General features: G+C 41.6%; 1 protein-coding gene across 2 annotated transcripts; it reads right to left on the bottom strand.

The window, feature by feature from the left end:
- Positions 1-91: 91 nt before the first annotated feature.
- UBE2J1 (ubiquitin conjugating enzyme E2 J1) lies at positions 92-20,794 on the bottom strand. Of its 2 annotated transcripts, none has more exons than XM_015858917.2 (8): positions 20,611-20,794; positions 14,105-14,178; positions 12,510-12,641; positions 11,675-11,759; positions 9,597-9,702; positions 8,357-8,486; positions 4,232-4,363; positions 92-1,423 (listed from the first exon to the last, which is right to left on the bottom strand). In XM_015858917.2, the coding sequence occupies exons 1-8, from the start codon at positions 20,639-20,641 to the stop codon at positions 1,154-1,156; spliced, it is 960 nt and encodes a 319-aa protein (XP_015714403.1). In that variant the 5' UTR covers positions 20,642-20,794; the 3' UTR covers positions 92-1,153. The 2 variants fall into 2 exon arrangements, with proteins under 2 accessions (XP_015714403.1, XP_015714404.1); XM_015858918.2 differs by lacking the exon at positions 20,611-20,794 and adding an exon at positions 20,029-20,242.
- Positions 20,795-24,274: the final 3,480 nt, after the last annotated feature.

Here is a 24,274-nt window from a genome sequence, read left to right as displayed (position 1 = left end):
TCAGCCTCTCAGATTTTCTGTTTGCTCACAAGGTATCTTTTCCTTGGCTGATTTCCACCCCCCTGCTCAATGAGTATCAATGAGTATTCAATGAGTATCTCACTAGTTATTTATTTTTAATAAAATAATAATACAGAAAGTCTCCGGGTCCAATGTTGATTTCAGGCTACAAACCACCGAAACAAAACAATTAAAAGGCTCTGAAATACTTAAGATGTAACCAATGAGTGACTTGAAACAGTCTGTTACTACCAAGTTTTAATAAATAGTTCTCTTAAGCACGTTCATATACGTATGAGAGCTTAAGTACAATAAGGTTTAAGTTTTCTTGAGGAAATAAAACCACAAGTGAAACATTTGGCTTAATGCACTATGTATACTTCTGGTATAATTAAAAGACAATAACTCTGGGTAAATAATTATATTACATATTTATAACTATTGCAAGAATAGACGTGTCTTACATTAACCTTCAGATTTTAAAAGAGCAAGATATACAGTTGAGAGCATTAGAAGAGGACATTCAAACCTTGCAGATTATCCAATCTTACCTCCAAACAAATTAAAAGCAAAATAACCCTAATAGTTTTCTGGCCCCTGTCCCACTCATTTCCCCCTTTCACACACACAAAGCAGAATATCAACCCACCTGTATGTGCTCTACTCTCCGGCAACGCATCACAGTAAATAAAGCTGTTACAAAGCTGTAACCCCTCTAAACTAAGAGCTCGCTGGGCCCCAACGCATCGTACTGATTCGCTCTGTAATTCAGTCTCCAACGCTCGACCTTACGCTGAGTTACAGGGGGTCATTCACCGCATTTATGTTCATTAAAAACAAAAGTGAATCAGCCACTTTTAAAATTGCCTTTTTCTAATTAATAAATTACTGCACCGCTTCCCTCACACATCCCTTTAGTCTCAATACTTCACCGCACTCTCTCCAACAACCTGTTGGGCACCGAGTTAATGCTTCTTGCAGTCAGACGTCCAGCTTGGCTTCTCTTACAAGTAATGTATCTGCAGCTACATTAACATTCGTAAGGACGTAAGCGTACATACAAAAGTAATCTTTGTAAACAGTTCTCATGTCAAACGCAATACAGAATGTTCAGTGGAGCATCCAAATCACTGCTCATACAACAGAAACAGCCTTATAACTCAAATATATACTCATTAGCCAAGCATATTCTCCGAAATATAAGAGCTGCTAGCGCAAAGGTCAGAAGGACGATCAGAACAGTGGATCCAGTGTGGTTGGGGTTGGCCCTGGGCTGCTGCACCCGATTAAAGTCATTTGAAGCCGGAGCCCATCTCTGGCTGTGCTGCTGGGCACGACGCTGCCGGGGACTCAGGGATGTGTTTGTGGGCACAGATGGAGCACGCTCCTGAGCGGGTGCTGTGCTGCTGGGCTGAGCTTCCGACTGAAAGAGAAACACGAAGAGCCATCAGGCAAGGCAGTATGCAAAGCTGGTAACAAAGACGGTCTTTAGAACCAAAATGACCTCTTCAGATATTTCTTAATACTGATAAAAACATTACCAGTACTTATTACATTGTTAGGTACAACCAGTTTGTCCTTACACCACCTTGAGAAATCGATTTCAAGCAGTTCTAAGGACATGAAGTGCCTGAAGAAAGTCTGCCAGATAATATTTGAGATCTAGCTTAGTTTCAAATCGAGATACTTCAAGTACCCCTGCCTATGATTTGCTCACCTCCCTCCAGTTCAAGAAATCCTTAATCAATCAGGCTGTTAAGTCTTAGGACTTGAAGTCACCTGTACTGATGGGGAAACAAGTTAGGACCAGCAAGAAAAGAAGTACAGGCTGCTGCACTGCTTCTCATGGTCAGCTGGGTCCAAACTTCAGCTCTCATCATCATAAACATCACTGGGAAAGCAAAAGACAAAAAAAAATCCCTGGAAACCAAATGTCCATCTGATTCCTGTGCAAGTTCCCAGTACTGTACCTATGCACAAATACAACTATTGCCCTCTGCTGGTCACACGTTTGGCTGCCAGTACGTCCCGTGAAAAAGGCGCTATGGGAGCTACTGTTCTGCTCAGGAGAGCATCATCCTAAACTCATCCATCTCTCACTTGGTAGGTCTGAAGCCATAGGATTTGACATTCCACCGTCCCAATCCTGCTTCTAGGGTTGAAAGGATCAAATTTACAGTGTTACTGTGGGTTGAAATAAGGAGTAGTCTAATTCAAAGGAAAGAATAACAGACCACACAGAAGCAAAAGGAAAATATTCTGTGAATCTTGGGTATCTGTACACAGCTTTTCCCACAGAAACTGCTCTCCAAGTAGTTGAATATTACTTGACTTCAGTTACACCATTTCATCACTCCTACCCTTCATCCAGCCAGTATTTTAGTACAAGACACTACCACAGTACACTGCTTAATAACAAGTGAGCTTTAATATCCTCTTAATTTATAGAAAAAATTGCTATAGCCAGTTTTTAGCCTGTCACTTTCTTATTCTTATCCATTCTGTTCATCAACTGTATGCACCGAGGTGGGACATCCACCACACCTCTGTCCACCTACATTTAGTGCTATTAACATGGATTGAAATTCATGCTCCCCTAACAGTCCATACAACCAGCCAGAACAACCAGAGGGATAGAAGGGCCATGTGCCCTACCAGTCTCTGCACAGCTCTCCAGCCTCCCACACACGACAATAAGAGCACAGGTACCAGCACAGGCTGGAGAAGATTTCTATTAGTTTTAGCATGGAAAAATCACAACCCTACACAAAGCAGGGGGGTTGAAACTAGATTATCATTGCGGTCCTTTTCAACCCAGACCATTCTATGATTCTATGAAAATGGCTCCAGAAGTAGCAGCTTACAAATATGGCTATTTCTTCAAAATAATACCCATTAGACATTGATGTTCTGATCCCTTAACATGTGAATTCACTTTTTTTGTTTACTGCCTATGATGTATAATAAAAATGTATTTTAAAAGTGTTTATGTTTAAAACATTTGTTCCACATGGGACTATTCTGCTGTAAATTCAGTTACTAAATGACAATTGAGACAGCGTAACTGAATGAGTTCTCAGAAATGAGAGTAAGTTACCTTCCTCATCCCCACTCCCCCTCAAAAATGCTACTAGTGCCTCGGTATTTCAGCCAGTTCTACTATATAAGCCAGGATTTGTACTAAGAAGAATAAAACAAAATGGTTTATTAAATTCTGAACAGTTCAGAAAAATCCTCCTTGTGGAAAAAAACATATGTTATTAGCATGTTTATATTTCTACATAGCTTGAAAATACGTTGCAAAGATGCAACAGATGGTCTGACGTTCTTTGACGTGTTATAGTTTTTTTAACCAATCTGCAGCTCCGTCCTCTCTAAAAAACACAGCTTAGCTGGGATTTGTCTGCAATTTATCAGTGACTTTAGATTGCATTTGCCAGAGTCACAACAGCAGCTGCCTTGGCCCACTACCAGGCTTCGGTCACTCCTGAAACTATTATGTAAGTTCCATACCTAGCAGTATGACGACGTAAATGTCATATAGTTTACTTTGAATGTAAGCATATGTTAGTCAACTTTAAAAGCTACAAATTACCACAACAACATTTTTTGCCTTTCACTAAGAACACAACTGGAAAAAAAAAATAAAATCTGTGATAGATCAAGATGTTGAATGAGGTCTAGAGGAGGGCCACAAAGATGATCAGAGGGCTGAAGTTCCTCCCCGCTATGGGGACAGGCTGAGGGAGCTGGGGCTCTTCAGCCTAAAGAAGAGAAAGCTCCGGGGAAAGCCTTATAGCAGCCTTCCTGAAGGGGGCCTACAGAAAAGCTGGGGAGGGACTTTGTACAAGGGCATGTCGTGACAACTGGACAAGGGGAATTAGTTTTAAATTGAAAGACTGTAGGTTTAGACTAGATATTAGGAAGAAATTCTTTACTGTGAGAGTGCTGAGACACTGGAACAGGTTGCCCAGCAAGGCCCCTCCCAGGTGACCCCTCCCAGGGAGCATTCAAGGCCAGGGTGGATGGGGCTTTGAGCAACCTGGTCTAGAGGGAGGCATAGCCTATAGCAGGGGGTTGGAATTACACAATCTTAAAGGTCCCTTCCAACTCAAACCATTCTATGACTTTATAATTCTGCAGATGGTAAATAGTACCTAGGGCATAATACTTTAATGAAAGTGTAACATCATGTATTTAATAACCAATAAAACTCAGACATGGACCATACCGTTGCACTTGCTGGATCCCGGAATGCTCGAGTTGCACCATCCTGCTGGGGCTCAGGTAAAGTAGCAGAGCGGTTCAGTCCTGCTGAGTTCGAAGGTTCTGCTTCTGACTTCCTGGACGAATTGACTTCTGCCTGCAAGGAATACATGCACACACTTCAGAGATGAGATCAATGTTCCAAGAAGATTTAAATTTCCTTGGAAATTCATTCCAAGAACGATGCCAACTGCATTTCAACACATCAACACGTTTATGAAAATTTAACCCTTATTTCATAAGACTACAGATAATAAACACCAGTTGAGACAAGATCCCAGTTTTATTTTGGATTTTCTTAGTTCTATTTGTTTATGCATAATAATAGGCATAACATTAATAAAACAACATGAGACCAGAACAAAAAAGAAAATTCTTCAAAAGATAATTGTGACAGAAATAACACCAGCTTTATAAAACTTCCCTTTCTCATGATCCTTAAGAGCTGACCGTGCTGTCACATGACTAACAGCCTGTTTCTCAGCAAGGCTAATTTGCCTCAAGTTATATGTTAAGTTTGCTGTAGTGGTCTGAGTACTAAGATTGCCTCAAAGACAGAAAGTGTACATCTGTGGGGTGCTACCCTGTATCAGGCACTAAGTTTTCATTAAGATTCAGTGCAAGAACTAAGGTAGATGAACATATCCTTATAATACTGTACTATATATGCACATATAAAATGTCTACTAAGCATAATTTTCCAGAATTAACGTTTTATACTTTAGGAAATTTGAGATATTGACAGACCTGTAGGAACATACAGAGGATCATTAATAAGCCTCCTGCTAAAACAGTATGTTTGCAATAACCCATTAGGGATAGAAAGGGACATATCACCATACTCCTGAATTAAAACAGTTTGCAGTATAAACATATCCAAATTTTAAAAACCTTAAAATTAAAAGGTCAGGACCAGATCATCTTTTTTTTTTTCTCCCCCAATCCCTTTGTAAGCAAGTCTCTCCCTGTAGAGTGTAACATCATATCTCCCCAATATTGTATCAGGATCTCAACTTCTTTCAGAGATTACAGTCCCAAATTTAAGGACTGCTACTTGACTTCAAATGGAAATACAAGTAAAGGTAGCATGAAATACAAACATTAGAAACCAACCAGTCATGTAGATAACAAGCTAAGAAGACCATAAAATAACAATCTTCTTCCACACTGCTGTTTTGTGTGGGGAAATTAAATTCCCCATTTTCTGACACTTCATTTTCTGATTTTCCTGAAATACTATTGCCACTGAAATGATCTGAAGATTATTTATAGATTTAAAATTGCTTATAATGTAACAACAATATTGACTTCTTTTTACACTGACTACTATGGACTCTAATATGAGATAGTTAGGACAGCACAAATTTTGTTTCTGATCCACATTAGAATCATATCACACAGAATCATGGAATAATTTAGGCTGGAAGGGACCTCTAGATATCACTGGATCCAACTGTCTCCTTAAAGTAGGGTCACGTCTGTTCAAGTTTTAAGCACCTCCAAAGCTGGAGATGCTACAGTTTGTCTAAGAATGGTACTGTGGTGTTTGACAGTCTGTGTGGTGAATTCTTTCCCCCTCTTCACATTCAGTGGGTACTTCCTTTCCTCAAAACTGTGACCACTGCTCTTCTACTTCTTTAGCACGCATGTGATTTACTTTAGTTTAATAAAGTACTAAGGCTAGAATACTAAAGTCACAGTAATTAAAAATATATGGAATGGACTGACCAGGGAGGTAGTGGAGTCACCAACCCTGGGGGTGTTCAAGGAAAGACTGGATGTTGTGTTGAGGGACATGGTTTAGTGGGAGCTATTGGTAATAGGTGAACGGTTGGACTGGATGATCTTTTAGGTCTTTTCCAACCTTGGTGATTCTATGATTATATATATATATATATATATATAAAATCACTATATATATATTATATATATATATATATATACACTCCAAAGTTTACTAAATTAACATCTTTTTCCAGCTTAGTCTTTTTTCTCCAAGACTTACCTTTGCCCCAGGAAAATAGAGACCTCACAGGAAGATGAACAAATTTAAACATAATAATGAAAGTGGACAGAAAACTAATTTTACTGTTATAATTATATGCCTTATAATGGCAACACATGGATATACCATATTGTTTTACAGAATAAGTGCATACACTATTAGTCATGTATCTTTTAAGTGAAATGGAATTTATGGAATATAGCATCTAAAATGCCTAAGACTTGCAAGTCAATGTTATTCTGATAAAAACTGTAGATCCCTATCAAACACATAAGCTCAAAGAAGCAGGAAAATTAAGGGAACACCTTTTCCTCTTGAATTTCATACTCTTTGTCTCAAGACCAAACGTGTATTTTAAAAAAAATAATCATTTTGCTTAAGGCTGGTATGAAAGAATTTCTTATAATCCTAGGATCTAGAAAACGTTAGGGAATCTCTTCTATAAGGACGAAGATAAAGTAGATATTGCTTATATTATTTTACTAACAGAGAGTTTCACCCAAATTACACATCCAATTGGCTATTCAATGAGAAATCCTATCCCGTAAGCTGACATGAAATATACTCAAATTATTAAAAACTTCTTTATTACCCTGCTAGTACTTTTGTTATAACCACACAAGTTGTATGTCTCAGTCTAACATGACATGAATAATAACAGAGCCAAGCACAACAGAGGTTTAGGAAACTTAAAAATCTGAGAAAGGAAGTTGAAGAATGCCCACAAAAGAGGGCCAATTTACCTTGCATTAGAACAAAACAGACTGAAAGACTGTAAAGAGAACGTTAAAACATGAATCACATCTACTTATTCCTTTAGTGCTTTTTCCCTTCAGAAATTGAGTTAAATATATGGACATATAGAACACATCAATGGTTTTTAAAGACTGACACCCTCAAATCTTTCATTTCAAAAAATGGAAAAAACAAGTATGAGAAAAGAAACTGTACCGAGATGTTTCTGCAATAAAGACTAGCAGTGCTTTAAAAAAAAACAGAACTCACACTTTTTAAAGCTTATACACTGTAAAGAAGATGAGCAGTGAATCTAAATTGCTTTTCTGGGTAGCTCAGCTTTAAAATTCTATGTCTGTACTTCTTCATCCTCGGAAATATTTGGATGAGTTGTTAATCATAAGCAGTACATGTAGACTCCTATATTAACACGTGTAGGTGTGAGATAACAAAGGAATGCACCTGTCTTTCAAAACTGGCAGCGATGCTCAGTAGGAGGTAATCTTCACTCTCACAGCACACAAAAATACCCCACAGTCTTTAGGACAGCGTAAAGAATAAAAATGGGTGATATTAGGTCATACTAGCACTCCTTCCTTGAGTGAGGATGCATTCGATACCGCTGCCACATTGTCACGTTATATTCCACTGTTGATCCCTGCATTCATGTACAGCGCCCTTCCTCAGAGGAAGGATTCAGAGTTTAGTGCAAAACCCAATGAAGAAAAAATACTGTACATGCAAGACATGCAATTTCCTAAGGCACAGATTTTGCTCAACAAGCCTTACTTTCACCAAAACATAAGCTAGAAAACACATTTTGGGGCAAAAGCAACTTTCATACCAGAGTTTAAATTTCAGTATCTTCAGCTGCAGAGTAGTTCAAAAGCATCTGCAACCATTTTTCAGTAACAACATGTTTTATTCCTTCCATAAACCAAAAGACAAATAAATAAATAAAAATCACAAAGAGAAAAACAATGTAGGTTAGCTTTGTCCAAATTTCCCTAACACGTTTCTGACAAAGTCTGGAGAATTTAATCACATTATTAGTGAAAACAAAGAACTAAAAGCAACATACGCAGTTTTTACCAGAGTACCTATAACTGAAATTATTGCTAATTAATTAGTACTTGAGATGCACAGTTTATTAACCGTCACATTTCCAGAGATGATCCATTCCCATTTTTCTCCTTCAGTCTGTCCTAGAAGACTAAAAAGTTTCCATGTAGTAATTTATGAAGGTTTATGAAATACTTTTTTTCCTGCAATTTACTTCCCCCCCACTCCACCCGCACCCAGATTCTGTACAGCAGACCACAAAAAAAAAAGTTTAAACAGTTACTCCACCTTGAAGCTAATTTGTCTGGCAAGTTCTTTAGCTTCCTTGTCTGCCTGGCTTGACCCACTTCCTGACGTTAGTGGTAAGAGGGCTGTCTTCATAGATGTGCCACACATTTCACAACAGAAGTCTTGTGACCTGGCCACAAAATGACAGAGCACAGAATGACACATTCTCATAACGTTCTTGTATGCTTGGTAAGCAAAGTACTTGCAAAGCAGTCCATATAAAGATGTATTTTCAAGACCAATAGCTTTAAAAGCATCTTTCCCATCCCCTCACCCCCATAAACTGCATTACCTTGAAAAATGTTTAATATCATCTATATTACAAATACATATTATCTTTATCATTTAGAAATGATCTACTTTTAGATTTCTCTCAGCCCATTTCATCAGCCTGTCCAGGTCCCTCTGGATGGCAGCACAACCCTTTGGTATTTCAGAGGCTCTTCCCAGTTCTTAATAACCTGCAAACTTGCCAAGGGCACGCTGTGTCCCACCATACAGGTCATTAATGATGTTGAATACCTCTGGTCCCACCATCAACCCTTGGTGTACACCAGCAGTGAATGACTGGCTTCCAGCTGGACTCAATACCCCTGACCAGACATTTGAGCCGGGCTACTCAGCCAGTTCTCAGTCCAACTCATTATGCACTTACCTATGCTATGTGCCACAATTTTTCTCTACAAGGATGTTAAAAGGAAGACAGTACTAAAAGTCATGCCTACCAAGCTAACAGTTCCATTAAAATCCCAAATATAATTTTAAGTTAATTTACTAAAATTATTCAGAAGCCATTACTTCAGATTTTGTTGTTGCTGTTTTATTATGTTCCTGAGCAAAAAGAGGCCTTGTTGTTTGTTTTCTCTATCACTCATGCTTACTCTATCACATTAAATTTCCTTAAGCAGTACGATTACCACTGTATAACAATGTTACTCACATCCCCACCAAACAAATTACAGAGGAACTTCTAATCTGACCACACAATGCTGGCAGGAACACAGCCCTCCCCAAGTAATTTGTTCACCCATAAGTCCTCAACTTGCACAATATTCAGGAAAATAAAAAGATGTAAGGCACAAAATATTCCACTGCTTTGGTTCTGTTTGTTTGTTTTGTCATTTAAATGTAAAACAAGTGCGAGAGAACAGTATTCTGACTTGCACTATTTACTGCTCAATGCCTTACTCAAAAAAGACAGCATATGTGTATTTTTCACAGTAACAAAGTTAATACGTACTTCTTGGCAAGAGCTCTTCTTTCTTCTGGCGTATAATCCAGAGATCCTATTGCTCCTTCACCTTTGGTTGGCATAAATCCAATAATTGCTAGTAAAGCTGTTCTTACTAAAATAGGAAAACAGATAAAAAGTTGCAGAAATAACAGCTACTTTATCTTACTCTGCAATGAGTGAGAAGAGTAGCAGTACTGCCCATAAAACTTGTTTTGTCCAAACGAGCAGTTCGAATTTCATACAAGCAGCACTGTTTGTTTCTTTATAAAGAACACGACTTTCCATTTTTTGAACTTCCCATTATAAGTCAAGGTCTTATTTTACCATCAGTCAACACAGAGAAGGAAAGCTAAGCTGTCACAAAAATACCACATCAGCACAGAGTTCCAAACTTTACTATTATGCTCCAAATAAAAATGGATGGATAAATGAGAAGGAAGAAAGATGCAGATTCATAAGGCATCCTTCTTTCTGGGTATACTGCTTATCAGACACACATTCTGCAATTTGGTGCATAGAAGCTCAGCAACTTTCTTTTACCTGTGCTTCCCTTTATTTTTTACCGTGCGACGTGGTGTAGGGAGCCTGCTTTGGAAGGGGGGTTGGACTCGATGATCTCTAGAGGTCCCTTCCAACCCCTACAATTCTGTGATTCTGTGTGATTCTGTGATGAAGTATATTGCAGTTTGCTCCCTTTATGTTGTCACGTTGGGTAAGGAGCTAACTTAAATACAGATAACTCAGATCACTCAGAACATCTCTTTTTTTGTAATACTTATCCTTTAATTTTGCTTTACATATGTTTGTGAGATTTAAAAATTCAAAGCAGTTTGCCAGAAGATTTGGTAAATAAATATCATATGAACCAAGCACCACAAAATAAATACAGAATGTGTATGTATTCACGTATGTATTCAAATACAGAACACGTATGTATTCCTATTCCAAAGACTATTTTGTGCTCTTTAAAAAAAGTAAAAGATTTTACAGTAGTTGAATTCCTAAGATCTTATCAACATTATTTAAACTACTCAATATCCAAAGAAATAATTAATACCCTGTACTCAGGAAGATAGAAGTTATACATACACATACACACACACACACACACACACACAGAAACATCACCTTGGATCAATTGTGCCAACTCTGAAACTCTTCAGATAATAAAACTTCTTTAAAAAAAAGCATAGAAAACATTCGGTTATTCTCAGCTTAGACCATGACTTTCCTCTGGAGCGCTCAGAGGTAAAGCATTAGCATAAAAGCTGACTACTCTCCTCTCAATTGACACTCAGGCTGCTTTTAGTGATTAGACCAAGGGGAAAAAAAGTGAAGTAATGGAATTTAAAATATTTTAATGTAAGAATGGTTTTTAAAAGTTAAGAATATCTTAACGAGTCCAAGAAATTTTTATTTGGATGCACAAGCATTAACAGCTTACCAACACTCCTCAGTTTCTCAACCTTTTCAGCTTCTGTTTATTGAACAGTTTCCAAAACTTCCTGTGTCCCTCTTTCACAACTTCACATTTCTACAGCTCTCCCATCCTTTTGCTCCCTCAAAAATCTGCCTCCCCTTCCACTACGAGCTCTATTCATTGCAGTTAAGAACACGGGTGTGTTTGCATGGGGTAGAACACAAGCAGCAGAAATTGCATCTCATATCCTTACTCAGAGCTAGGAAGGCAACCTTTCTGTTCTGCTTAATATTTGCAGTTCTGACAATATTTTTCAGTGCCGTTTCCATTTATTCTCCTAATATTATAATAAATAACTAAAATCCTGTCAGTAGCAGCACTGCCTTGTAGTTCAGTCACATTCTGTCAAACAAACCAATGTGAATAAATACATTAATGAACTCAAAACCACAGAAGAGGGTTTTTTCTGCTCAATCCTCAGTGAAGACCAGAGGTACAGCAATTCCAGAGTTTCCTCGAATTCAGGGAAGCACATAAGAGGAGTTTCAGCACACATACTAAGAATTAGTCCAAGCATCGAGAGAAGTATTAGTGAAGTATTACTGTAGCATTCTTTGTGAGATTTTTCAGTGTAAAGATGATTTCCAAATAATTTGTTACTTACTACTCCATGAAGGCTGCCATGTTTCAGGATGATGCCCTGAGATGCTTAAGCAAATTTTCTTCCCCACTTCAAACCTGCCATTAGCCTTTAAAGAAAGGAGGATATAATAAAACGTGAAGTTAATTTGTGCAAAGAAAACAAGTTATCAAAAATATCATAAATCCATATGCAAACAATACTTGATAACTGTATTACTACCAACCTTGCAAATACAGCATTCAGCTTTCTGAATCAAAGAAGTCTGCCAACTACCTTAGTTCATGCACAAAGAGACCCCTACCTGATACCTCATATGTCCCAGTGTGACATAATGGCTTCTCTGTTGCTCCCGTAATCCACACATGTGTGGAGACTCTGAAAGTCTATAGCTCTATGAAATTACACAGAAATACAGGCCTTCACCCATACCATAGATCTGTTTTTCACGCATTAACAGAGACCACGTAGATTATGTAAGTTCATGTAGTTCCAATGCTATAGGCAGGGACATCTTCCACTAGGCGAGGTTGCTCAAAGTCCCATCCAGCCTAGCCTTGCGCACAGCAGTGGTAGGCTGACAACTGGACAAGGTGATGTTAGTGGTCATTTCCAACCATAATTACTCTATTATTCTGTGATCCACAGAGACAACAGGAAGGTTAGACATCCATATAAGCAATCAGTATTAGTTTTGGGGAAGTCTCCCACTTGTAGATCCAAAACTTCATCTAACTACATTATACCAAAGTCACTTTCAAAGACTTCTGTCACTAAACTGGCAGCATTAATTGTACTATGACCCCTGTCTTATAAAAATAATGTTACCTTAGGTGCTAGGAATCTTTCATATACTTACCGTCAGCAAAATAATGCTTGGTGGTTTCATGGGATATTCAGGTGGAAGTACTATCCGTCCGTGATAAATTCCTCCATCAAAATCTGAATCTGGAGGACCTCTAACAGTAAAGTGCCATTCAAAAAGATTGTCCTAAAATGACCACAGCAAGGGAAAAAGAAATAAGTGTCAAGGAAGTTGACATCTAATTATCATTTCTTTAGCCTTTGTTCCAAGGAAAAAATGAATGGCAAGTTTTAAAATAAGGAAAAAAATAAATAAATCAGAAATGAAGATAACCAACAGTATGCTAAGATTTCACTGAAAAGGAAAGATGAAGTAGCTTCCTGGTAATTTTCTTACCAAATGACTTAGTTGGAAAATTCTAATGGACTTCACTCTAGCTGTGCCTATTCATTTCCTGTCAGATGGAATACATGGAGTCAAATACGGGAAAACTCAGTCTTTACCCCAGTGAATACTGGTTTATACAGAACTGAGAGGCTCACTCCAAGTAAGAACATTAATTACAGCCTTCTACGTCAATGTCTCTTCTGTGCCAGGGCAACAAAGGGATTTGATGCAAGTTCCTTAGAATTCCCTTCCTCATTTGTTTTTCCACAAAGACTCACCACTACCACACCCTACTGCAATATATAGATTTTGAACTTCAGAACATTTTCATTGGACAAGGAAACAGCTCTTCCTTAAGCATTATTTTTGAGGGCTCTGAGTTTGGCTTTGTGCTTCAGATCTCCTAATGCTCATGACTCCTTGGACAAAAACAAGACAACACCTAGTTTTAACACTGCAGCCCAGTGAAGCTTGCCTTTGGTGAACAAGATCTCCTAACTAATGCTGAACACAGGTATCACATGCGTGTGACTGCTCATCTAGCTACAACATTTCCTAAGGGAGGGAACTGTCAACATTTCCAGCACTTCTTCTCACTGTTCTCTTCCCTATGAGTCACCGTTCAAACTGCAAAATAAGGTTCTCATTTCAATTACAATAGCACGAACTAAACCTTACATTTCACCTCAGAAAGAAGAAAATGAGGTAGAGACCAAGGCTGGTCAGTAGCAAAACAGAAACATGCTAACAGCTACAAGCATGTTTAATATGCTACACTCTTCTGTAAGCAGTTAATTCCCTAAACTGAGCATAACATTAACTTGACTGTGATTATTCCAGAAAAATCAGAACATGTTTCTTTTTATGCTTCTAAGCACCAGAATTTCACTGTCCTTTCAATCCAAAACCTTCCCATGATGCCACATTCAGCATCTAGGATGAAAATAGTGGGTCTGATAACAGTAAAAAAGCTTAATTAAACATAATAGTCCCAGGGAAGAGAGAGGGGAATAAACATATTGTATCCATGTGACAGAATCACTTACATGGCATGTGAAAGCACTATTGTTGTGTACTTTCACTAACAATTTCAGTCTACAGTACTATGAAATATGGAATTCTGCTCTTGATTTCCAAAACCTCTGAAGAACTGAATTCACTTTAGAATAGTTTGCTGCTATTTAAATATGCATGTCTAAATATACATAGAGGACTTAGAGCCTCATTACATGCCCCTGCAGCAAGCACGTGGGGAAACAAACCTCCAAAGGTTGTGCGTGATAATGATCTGTAGGATCCTTCAGTTCTGCAGCCTCTTTCATCAAACGTTTGACAGCTGAAAGAAAGAGAGCATGAAACATGAAAATAAGGAAAATAATAACACCTACTGCACACAAACATGTGTAAACACTTCGGAAAGAGCTCCTTTCAGCTAACTAGTACTTTTAACACATCACAGCTTCTTCACTAAGTTAATAACCCAAGATACAAAATAAATTACTCACACTGAACACATCTTTTAAATTACTCATTCAAGCACACAGTTATGAAAAACGTTGCATGGTCACAAAAGAAAGCCTTAGCAGCAGGACTAAAGCAGTGTTGTATTACTAACTTCACCAAAGACTAAGAGGAAAAACAATTGTCATTAACCAAGTTTTGGTCTTTAAATACAAGGTATAAGATACTACCAATCCTAGTATTTTACCAGAAGAGGTACATAATTCATCTTTAAACAACTGCTGGAAATCTTTAACCTGACACCTCATGATTATTACGTGACTAGTTCCTTAATCAATCCAAAGGAGATCACAGTGAGACCTGAGAGAAACCAGCACACCAGAAGCAAAAGGAGATCTGTGTTTATACCAGATTAGAAAATACATTCACCCAGTCAAAAAACTGTCTCAGTTCTCTGTAATCTAAACTTAATAACAAACACAAACACAATGGTACTCTTCTATTCTAAGTTCAGCACAGCATTCTGTTACTCTCTCCATCCTTCTGTTTCAGGACAACCAGCGCCATCTCTATCTGCTATATCACCTTCTTCCTTCCCCTTCAGTAACTTTTGTTTTGCCCAGCCAGACGCTCTCACGAGCATCACTCAATAACTCCCAATAGGCCCAGCCAATCCAAAAAGCAGACTGAACACAAGAATCACAGACAAGAAAATCACAGAATCACAGAATTGTAGGGGTTGGAAGGGACCTCCAGAGATCATTGAGTCCGACGCCCCTGCCAAAGCAGGCTCCCTACACCACGTCACACAGGTGGGTCTTGAATATCTCCAGAGAAGGAGACTGCACCATCTCCCTGAGCAGCCTGTTCCAGTGCTCCGTCACCGTCACTGTAAAGAAGTTCTTCCTCACATTCGTGTGGAAAATGAAGGATGTCACTTCATGTGCAAAAGGAACACCAAACCTAAAAATACCAGTTACCCTTTAAGAAGACATAATGGCAACAGGATGCCCTACTCCATCAGCCACAGCCAGTTCAAACCACGGATGCCTCTCCCACTCATGTAATTATATCCAAGTGCACAGAATGAAAAACACTGCCCAAGTTCTCTCTCACAACAGCTTTTGAAAACACTGTGAGCGAAACATAATTCCTGGATTTATACCACCCAGCTCCATGACGTTCCTTATTTCCACAACGCTACTCTAACCTCCCTGCTACTTTAATTTCAGTTTACAGTGAAAAGTTCTTTGCCTTCATTACAGTTCCTGATAACCATTAACAGGACGAAATTGGAGAATTTCATTTAATTCAGTCCAAAAAGCAAACATACATCTATACCCCATAGGAACTCACTGCTGCATTAGGAAGCACTGGCAGCTCCCCACAGTGCACCAGAGGTCACCCACCCCACACTGGAACTAATCCCACAGAGTAAAACTGTGAAAAATCTGAAGAATTAATGTAACAGAGCCTACCAAGGCCGGCTTTGTTTGAACAAACACAGTTAGTTTGTAACCAGCCTATAAGGAAGGCTCTGAGCACGCACTGCAGCAGTTTGGGCCTGTCCTACCAGGATAAGCCTGCTTTGCTACATCAGAGATAAATCACTTGTAACAAGTTTCCAATATTAAACAGAAAAAGCAGCGTATGTACTTCCACATACGACAGGTACAGCTTACAGGTAGTAGAGATCAGGCTTGACTGACAGGGTTCATCCTGACTGCATAGGATTTAGTGTTTCTCAAAAGCCTTGACTTCATTAAGCACAGCTACAGAATGAATAAACACAGTCCCTCCTTTGGCTACAGGAAACTGCCATGGAAAAAATGAAAGTGATTTCTGCAGTCTGCTAGCAACAAGTACACGACACTCATCCAAACTTGGTTTAAGAGAATCTTAATGTGAAATATGGCATTTCAACAAGGAGGGATTTCAGTTCATTTTTGCATTACCAATGAACACGATGAGGTGCAATCCAACGAGTTGACCAAGATTAGAGTGTTACAGAGTGTTATTTCAGCATAAGGAAGGAGACACTTTTGAACACTGGAAGCCTAGACTCTCTAACACTCAGAAAACAAAAGCTTCATGCATCACTTCAAGCTTCCTAAAGACCTGTCCTAACATCCACACAAAGTAGCAGTGCAGAGCTCCAGGGCAAGGGGAGCAGTGAGGCAGCCTCGGCTTATGGTGTAAAGCCCATGTCAGTGCAGCCTTGAATCAGCAAGGCTCAGCTCTTGCTATGTCCTCAAGCAAAAGGAAATCATCTCGCACTCAGAAACGTGACCACAGGATCATCAGTGAAACAAATCTTTATTGAAGTGACCAGGCTCGTGTGTGACAGCAGCTGCCTCAGAAGAGCAACCACTTCATTCCACCCATTTTCAGTTCTCCTGTTCAAGGAAAATCAAAAACATATATTTACAAATTAAAGAACTGGCATAAAGCTGGAGATCCCCTAATATTTCAAGTTGAGTTATGCAGCTCTGTTACACAGAGATTTTTTTCAAGGCATGTTATACTCTCTGGAGACTTGTTTATTAGGAATGCTTTTATTGAGCCTACTCTCTTTCTTCTCACCCTTGGGAGCAACACACCTTCACTCTCCATTTCACTCAGAACAGGGAGCTACATTTCCAAACTACTGTTCAGCCAATGCAAAGTAGGATAAAGCTTAGCAAGTGTAAGGTGCTTGTTGAATACGCTGAGACCAAACAACATCTTTAGCCTGCCTCCATTCAACATATCTCCTATACTTTCTATTGACAGTTTCTTAGTAACAAAGAACTAACCCATGCTTGGTGGCATGAAATGCTTCCTTACTTGCACAGAAATAGAGCGGAGAGAAAAGTATAGTTTGTAGGAAAGCGTTTCTTCACCCTGCAGTAAATGAATTAAAGATGACAGCTAAGAGGATCATCACCTAGGCACATTACGCTCCCCAAGCAACAAGATCCAGGGGCACCAACAACAGCATGCAAATGCAGGACATGAGCTCCAAGCCTCACTCCATTGCTTCTGCAGCCCCTCAATCCCACAGCAATGCATTTCTACACAAGAAGCCCTGCTAAAAGGAAACAACTCACTCCAAATTAACCTCACAAAATCACAGAATTGTAGGGGTTGGAAGGGACCTCTAAAGATCATCGAGTCCAACCCCCCTGCCAAAGCAGGCTCCCTACACCACGTCACACAGGTAGGCATCCAGGTGGGTCTTGAATATCTCCAGAGAAGGAGACTCCACCACCTCCATTGTTGTTTGCAGGTTCGATGCGAGCCACTAAGCAGCTGTTTGCAGTTTTGTGTATGTATCTGTGCTGATACCTGCTCCTAAGACCGGTAATGTCCCATATGAAGTAGAAGGCCAAGGAATCCTGTCACTGCAGGAGAGCAGCTGCAAGGTTTGACATCCAGGCTGAGGGTCACAGTACTTAGGGATGAAAAGTAAAAATAAAGATAAAAATGGTAAAGCGCTTATTGCAAGTAGCTGTCATAAATGTCAGAAATAGAGATGTTCTCAAAGCACAAAGAGGATGAGGTCTGCACTTCAGTGCACTGAGCTTTACTCCTAACAGGAATGGTTTATCAGCCATATGGTAGCAGGCTGATATACACCGCCTAATCCATTTTGAAGTTTCAAGACAGAAAGCAGCTTGTCCTTTTAAAAGTGCCAAGAACGGAAATAAAAATATGAAGCAAAAGCTGAAGAGGCTTTGCCTTATTGAGGCAATACAAAGAAGCCTGAAGCACAGAGTGGGAAATTTTTTCAACCTCTAAGATCACCCAGTCTAACCTTCCACCTATCACCAACATCTCCCACTAAACCATGTCCCAGAGCACACATCTAAATGCTTCTTAAACACCCCCAGGGATGGTGACTCTACCACCTCCCTGGGCAGTGACTGATCACCCTCTCAGAGAGTAAATTTTTCCTAATATTCAACCTGAATTTCCCCTGGTGCAACTTGAGGCCATTCCCTTTTGTTCCATCACCAGGCACACAAGAGAACAGGCTGACACCCATGTTCCTTTGGGTAGTTCTAGAGAGTGATAAAGTCCCCCCCTGAGCCTCCTCCAGAGGAAACAATCCCAGTTCCCTCAGCCACTCCCCATGTGTGCTTCAGAGCCCTCACAGCTTTGCTGCCCTCCTCCAAACACTCTTCAGGCCTCGGTGTCTTTCTTAGCAGGGAAGAGACAAAAACTGAACGCAGTACTCGAGGTGCAGCCTCACCAGAGCTGAGTACAGAGGGATGATCACTTCCCTGCTCCTGCTGGCAACACTATTTCTGATGCAAGCCAGGATGCCATTGGACTTCTTGGCCACCTGGGCACACTGCTGGCTCGTGTTCAGCCAAGCATCAACCAATACACCCAGATCTGTTTTCCTCTACAAAGTCTTCCCCAGTCACTCTGCCCCAAGTCTGTAGCATCACCCGGGGTTGACCAAGATAGTTGAAGAAACAGTATTTACTTGAAATTTCTTTTTGGTATTTAATATCTTCTGCTCATAATTTCATAGGAAGATTTAGTGTGGCTTCTGAAAAAGCAAATCTTTACCAGACTTTCCCAGACTTTCACCAGCCATATGCTATAGACCACGCTTGATCTGGGGAAGCAACACCGACCCACTGTATGAGTCATTTATTTTTCCTGAAAGAGGTTCGTTTTGCAATACAACAGCACAGGTGGCAAAAAATCAAGTAAGTAAAGAGAATTTTCACTTGAAAATAAGAGAAGCTGGTAACAACAGAGCGGACAAATGCTTCTAAATGAAACCACAAATATTTGCCACGATCCCAAGGTACATCACCACCACTGCTTTCAGTGACGTGGCAAACCTGAACTGGTGAGTGTATTTGCCTGCCCTTGAAGCTCACATGTGCGGCATATCAGAGACTTAAAAAGCAACCCCCCCCAAAATCTGCCTTCCTGGTATTTTATAATAGAATAAGCACATCATTTGCTTTGTGCTTCTCATTATTCAGTTATGTAAGTTGGGCGTGAGGAGCAATGAGAGAAAAGAAAACATAATTTAGCAATAAACACGAGGCATGCTTTGTGAACAAGCCTGTCATTTGCATTTGCAAAGCACAAGTCATCTCGATGCTAAGTTTCTCCCCACCTCCCATGCTGGCAATAGAACAGTATTCATCAACAGCAACAGGAAGCTGATAACACCTGCTGCCCAAAGGTGGGCTGGGGCAACAGGGCAGGGCAACTGACACAGAAAGGCTCCCAGCCCTCACAATCCCCAAAGCTCTGCTTAAGAAGCCACAGAGGCACACAGCCACGGACAGGTCACTGCCCCAGTGTGGCCCTGCAGGAGGGAGCCCACCTGGCCTCGGGGCCCTTGCTGGAAAAGGAGCCCCCTCTGCCCTTTCTGTGCTGTTTCTCAGGACATAGAATCACAGAATGACCCGAGTTGGAAGGGACCTCAAGGATCATGTAGTTCCAACCCACCTGCCTGGCAGGGCCACCAAACATACACCTTTACTAGATCAGGTTGCCCAGGGCCCCGTCCAACCTGGCCTTGAACACCTCCAAGGACGGGGCATCCGCAACCTTCCTGGGCAGCCTGTTCCAGGACCTAACCACTTTCCTAGTGAAGAACTTCCCCCTAACATCCAACCTAAATCTTCCCTCTTTCAACTTAAATCCACTTCCCCTTGTCCTGCTATTATCAGCCCCAGACTCCTTCCTACTGTGTTGTATCGTGACTCACCTGAGCACACTCCTCGCTTAAGGACTCAAAATACTGCCTAGTGCTGTCAACACATGAATTGTATTGCAGAACCCCTCAAACACACGTATACACACACATGTAGGTGCAGCACATAAAAACACTACAACAGCTTAGGAAAAAGCTTCAATGCACAGGCTCGGCCAACGTCAGTGCCTGACCCTCCCCTCGCGCAGGCCCGAGGAGCCAACGAACAGCTGGTAGCACGGGCACAGCCACGTTCGCACAGCAGCAGGCAGCAGTTCCAACGTACTAACCACGACAAGCATAAAAAGGCGTGGACACACACACACGGCAGCGCCCCGAGATACTCGTGCTCCACTCCAGGAGGCATCCAACGCCTCCAAGCACCGCGGGCCGACCAGCCCTGCACAGCCGGCATCAGCAGCACGGCCCCAACCCGCCCGCTCTCCTCCCTCCCACGGCGGCCTTCGTCCCCCTGTGGAGCCGAGGCCGGGCCGCAGCTCTGCCCTTTGTCGAGCGAGCTCTCGGCCTCCCCAGTCCGGCCCGGCCCCGAGCCCGCCCGCCGAGCCCGCGGCCCGAAGGCGGCCTGCCGCGTCCTACCCGGGCTCTTGAGATTGTAGCGGGCCTCCATGACAGCCGGCACGCTCTTCCTCCACAGCGTCTCCGGTAGCGGGGGCCGGGGGAAAACGAGCAGGAAGAAGGCACGGCACGGCCCGGCCCGCCTCGGGAAACTCCCCTGACGTGGCGGAGGGAGGCACCGGCCGGACAGGCACCGCCCCCAGAGCCGCCCCGCGAGCGGGGACGGGCTGAGCGGCTCTTGGCTGCGCGAGGCCTGAGCCGAAGGTCACAGAATTACAGAATCACGGAATTATCAAGGTTGGAAAAGACCTAGAAGATCATCTAGTCCAACCATTACCAATACTTCCCAGCTAAATCATATTCATCAACACCACATCCATACGTTTCTTGAACACTCCCATGGTCGGTGACTCCACCACCTCCCTGGGCAGTGCATCCCAATGCCTGACTACCCTTTCAGGTCGGTGTGGCCACCCACCATTCCCAGTGTACGTGGATGGCAGTGATGTCATACTGAACACACTAGGCCTGGGGATGGACTGCTCTCTGCTCCCTCTTTCTGCTCTCAGATTCCCTTTTGCCGGAGCCACCTTGCTATGCAATGGGAGAAGGGCTCTGGGATCTGACTAAATCTTGTCCTGCCCTGAAGGAGCACAGTAGCATTTCACAGTCAGAACTATAGAATTCTGTGTTAAAAAGAAACACATCTGGGATATACTTTGATAGAAGGTATCTCAACAGTATGATCATTGGAATAATGGCAGTAAGTTGAGAAGAGTGAGATTTATTATGAACCGGAGCAGTACAGAGTTCAGCATTCTCTTCTGGGCTCTGGTTTTGAAGCTGGTGCATTTACATTTTATACAACTCAAAGAGGAAGCACCTGTAACTGACATGAAACTGGGGTTTTTAACTAAATATATATCACAGAATTGTAGGGGCTGGAAGGGACCTCTAGAGATCATCGAGTCCAACCCCCCTGCCAAAGCAGGCTCCACCATGTCACACAGGTAGGCATCCAGATGGGTCTTGAATATCTCCAGGAGAAGGAGACTCCACCACCTCCCTGGGCAGCCTGTTCCAGTGCTCCGTCACCCTCACCGTAAAGAGCTTTTGCTGCACATTCGTGCAGAACTTCCTATGCTGTACTTTCATCCCATTACCCCTAGTCCTGTCCCCACGCACTACTGAAAAGAGACCAGCCTCACCACTATGGCTCCCACACCTCAGGTACTTATAAACCTGGATCAAGTCCCCTCTCAGCCTTCTTTTCTCAAGGCTAAACAGACCCAGTTCACTTAGTCTCTCCTCATAGGGAAGATGCTCCAGGCCATAGCAGCTAAACACTACTGAAAATAAGCTGAATAGACATAAATGCTAAGAAACAGAAATCCACTGAAGGGACGTAATGTTTTCTCTATTTAATTCAGCTATGTCGTGGCCTGTATTGGTGCTGGATAACCACAAGCAATTGCGCAGAGCTAGCAGTAAGTGACTGCTTTTATTTTCAGACTCATTGCCTGACTGACAGTTGAGGCTACAGACAACGAACGCTGCCAGGTGACTCAGCTGTGAAACCACCGATGCCTGCGAGGCAGTGTTGTAATGTGTGCACGGACAGAAATCTGGGGCTTACTTTCTCAGTGCTGCTTGTCACCGACTGCGTCTGACAGATAGGAGCAAGCATTGCACAGCCTGTGCATAGTCAGTGCTGCCAAAATAGAGAGCCAGCTTCCCTCCCCTTCCTTCATGTGACCGCAAAAGCCCTGTTTGTGTTTTCATTCTCCCTTTTGTTTAGACTTTTGCACAGCGGGGCCATTTTGTTCCAGAACTTTTTTCTTTTTAAATTAATGCCAAATATACTAGCAAAACTGCAGCCAAATCCCAGATATGAACAGCACTTCGTGCCGGCTGTGTATCCTGTCATACGATCTACCCTGGTGGAAAACGAAACACGCTCAGCTGAAGCATATAGAAACTGAAACTTTGCCAGGACACAGGCACAACACACAGATTTCCTTATTTAATGATGCGCTAAATGCTGTACTGGATCTTGCAGATTTCGTACAACTTCACCAAACTAGTTGCAAAACAGCGATAATAATCACTTTCGACATCTACAGTGAAGTAGTGCCTTCAGTCGACACACAAAAAACTCTATGATGTATTTCTTTTAATCTCTGTTTTCTGAGATGATTTTGCTCGTGTTTCTAAATACTTTCCTGCAGTTGTGGTCTACTGATTCTTTTCTTTTATCTTTGGCATGATAACAGAAGTTCTGATACAGGCACTGTGCTTTGGAGCAAAGGAGCCAGTGGGCCTTTCTATTGCAAAAAAAAAAGTATTGCAAAATTAATGACAAATCATAAAGTCTGATAACATGCATAGCCCTTGAATTGCAGCCATGCCTACTGTGAAAGAGTGAGTGGCCACCTGGGCAGCTGCAGACTGTGGATAAATACCTCTTCAATTCCCAGAGGTTCACTGGTAGAGCGACCTGGGAACTTCTATAGCAGCTCTGGCCTGACCACCCTCTGGTGCAAACCCTGTCCCTCACCCCAAGCTCCCCCTCTCCTGGCACAGCCCCATGCTGCTCCCTCAAGCCCCATCACTGTCACAGAGAGCAGAACTCAACGCTGCCCATCCACTCCCTCTGAGGAGCTGCAGCTGCTATGAGGCCTCCCCTTGGGGCTGAACAAACTCAGGGACCTCATCTACTCTTCACCATCTTCACAGCCCTCCTTTGGGCACTCTCTGATAGTTTCATGTCTTTATATTGTAGCAACCAACCCACACCCAGTGCTGAAGGTGAGGCTGCACAGCACAGAGCAGGGGGGTCAGTCCCTTCCCTGACCCAGTGACGATGCTGGGCCTGATGCCCCCAGGGTACAGTTAACCCTTGTGGCTACCAGAGTACACTGCTGACTCTCATTCAACTTGCCATCAGCCAGCACCCCCAGATCCCTTTCTGCTTGCTATGCTGCCTCTTAAGTACAGCCACAAACTGTTTCTTTTAAAGAAAGTTTGAGACCATAGAAGAAAATGCATTAGTTTTTTTAAAAAATCATTCATACTCCACTTTTTTGAGTTCTCAATCATGCTTCATTTATAACGCTACTCCTTCAGTACAGACAGTTGGCTGCAGGATTAAACTCTAATGGAATTAAAGAATACAACATTAATATGTCTGTCTTATCAGAGAGAGCCAATATGACTCACTTGGGGGAGAAATCATTATTGTGTTCATTGATGACTAATACGGTCCTGGTTTTTAAAATCTTTTATGTGAATTCAGACCTGTTAAATACGGATACAAGTGCACCTCCTCCTCACTGACAGAACAAGCATAGCATTGTGTAACCAAATGTCCTGTAATAATTGCACCAATGCACTGAGCTTCTAAGGAAAGCAATTACTGTCTTTTCATCAGGCTTAGTTCTAAAACAACTACTTCATAAAACCTGTGGCTTTGCCAGCTGATTTTTAATTAGTGTTATTTCAGAAATGGAACAAAGAGAAGAAAGTAATCATCTACCAGATCACTAGAACTGCTCGTGCAACCAAGTGCTTGATTGGGATCATCAGTGCTGAGTTTGTGAAGTACCTTGAAGTAGCCTGCATTGAAAGACATCAAGATAAAGACGTACTGACTTCATCTTTTTGTTTCCCCAAATAACGAGAAGAA

Source organism: Coturnix japonica, chromosome 3, assembly GCF_001577835.2.
Source record: "Coturnix japonica isolate 7356 chromosome 3, Coturnix japonica 2.1, whole genome shotgun sequence".
NCBI classification, from domain to species: domain Eukaryota; kingdom Metazoa; phylum Chordata; class Aves; order Galliformes; family Phasianidae; genus Coturnix; species Coturnix japonica.
This window is presented reverse-complemented; position numbering and strand designations above follow the sequence as displayed.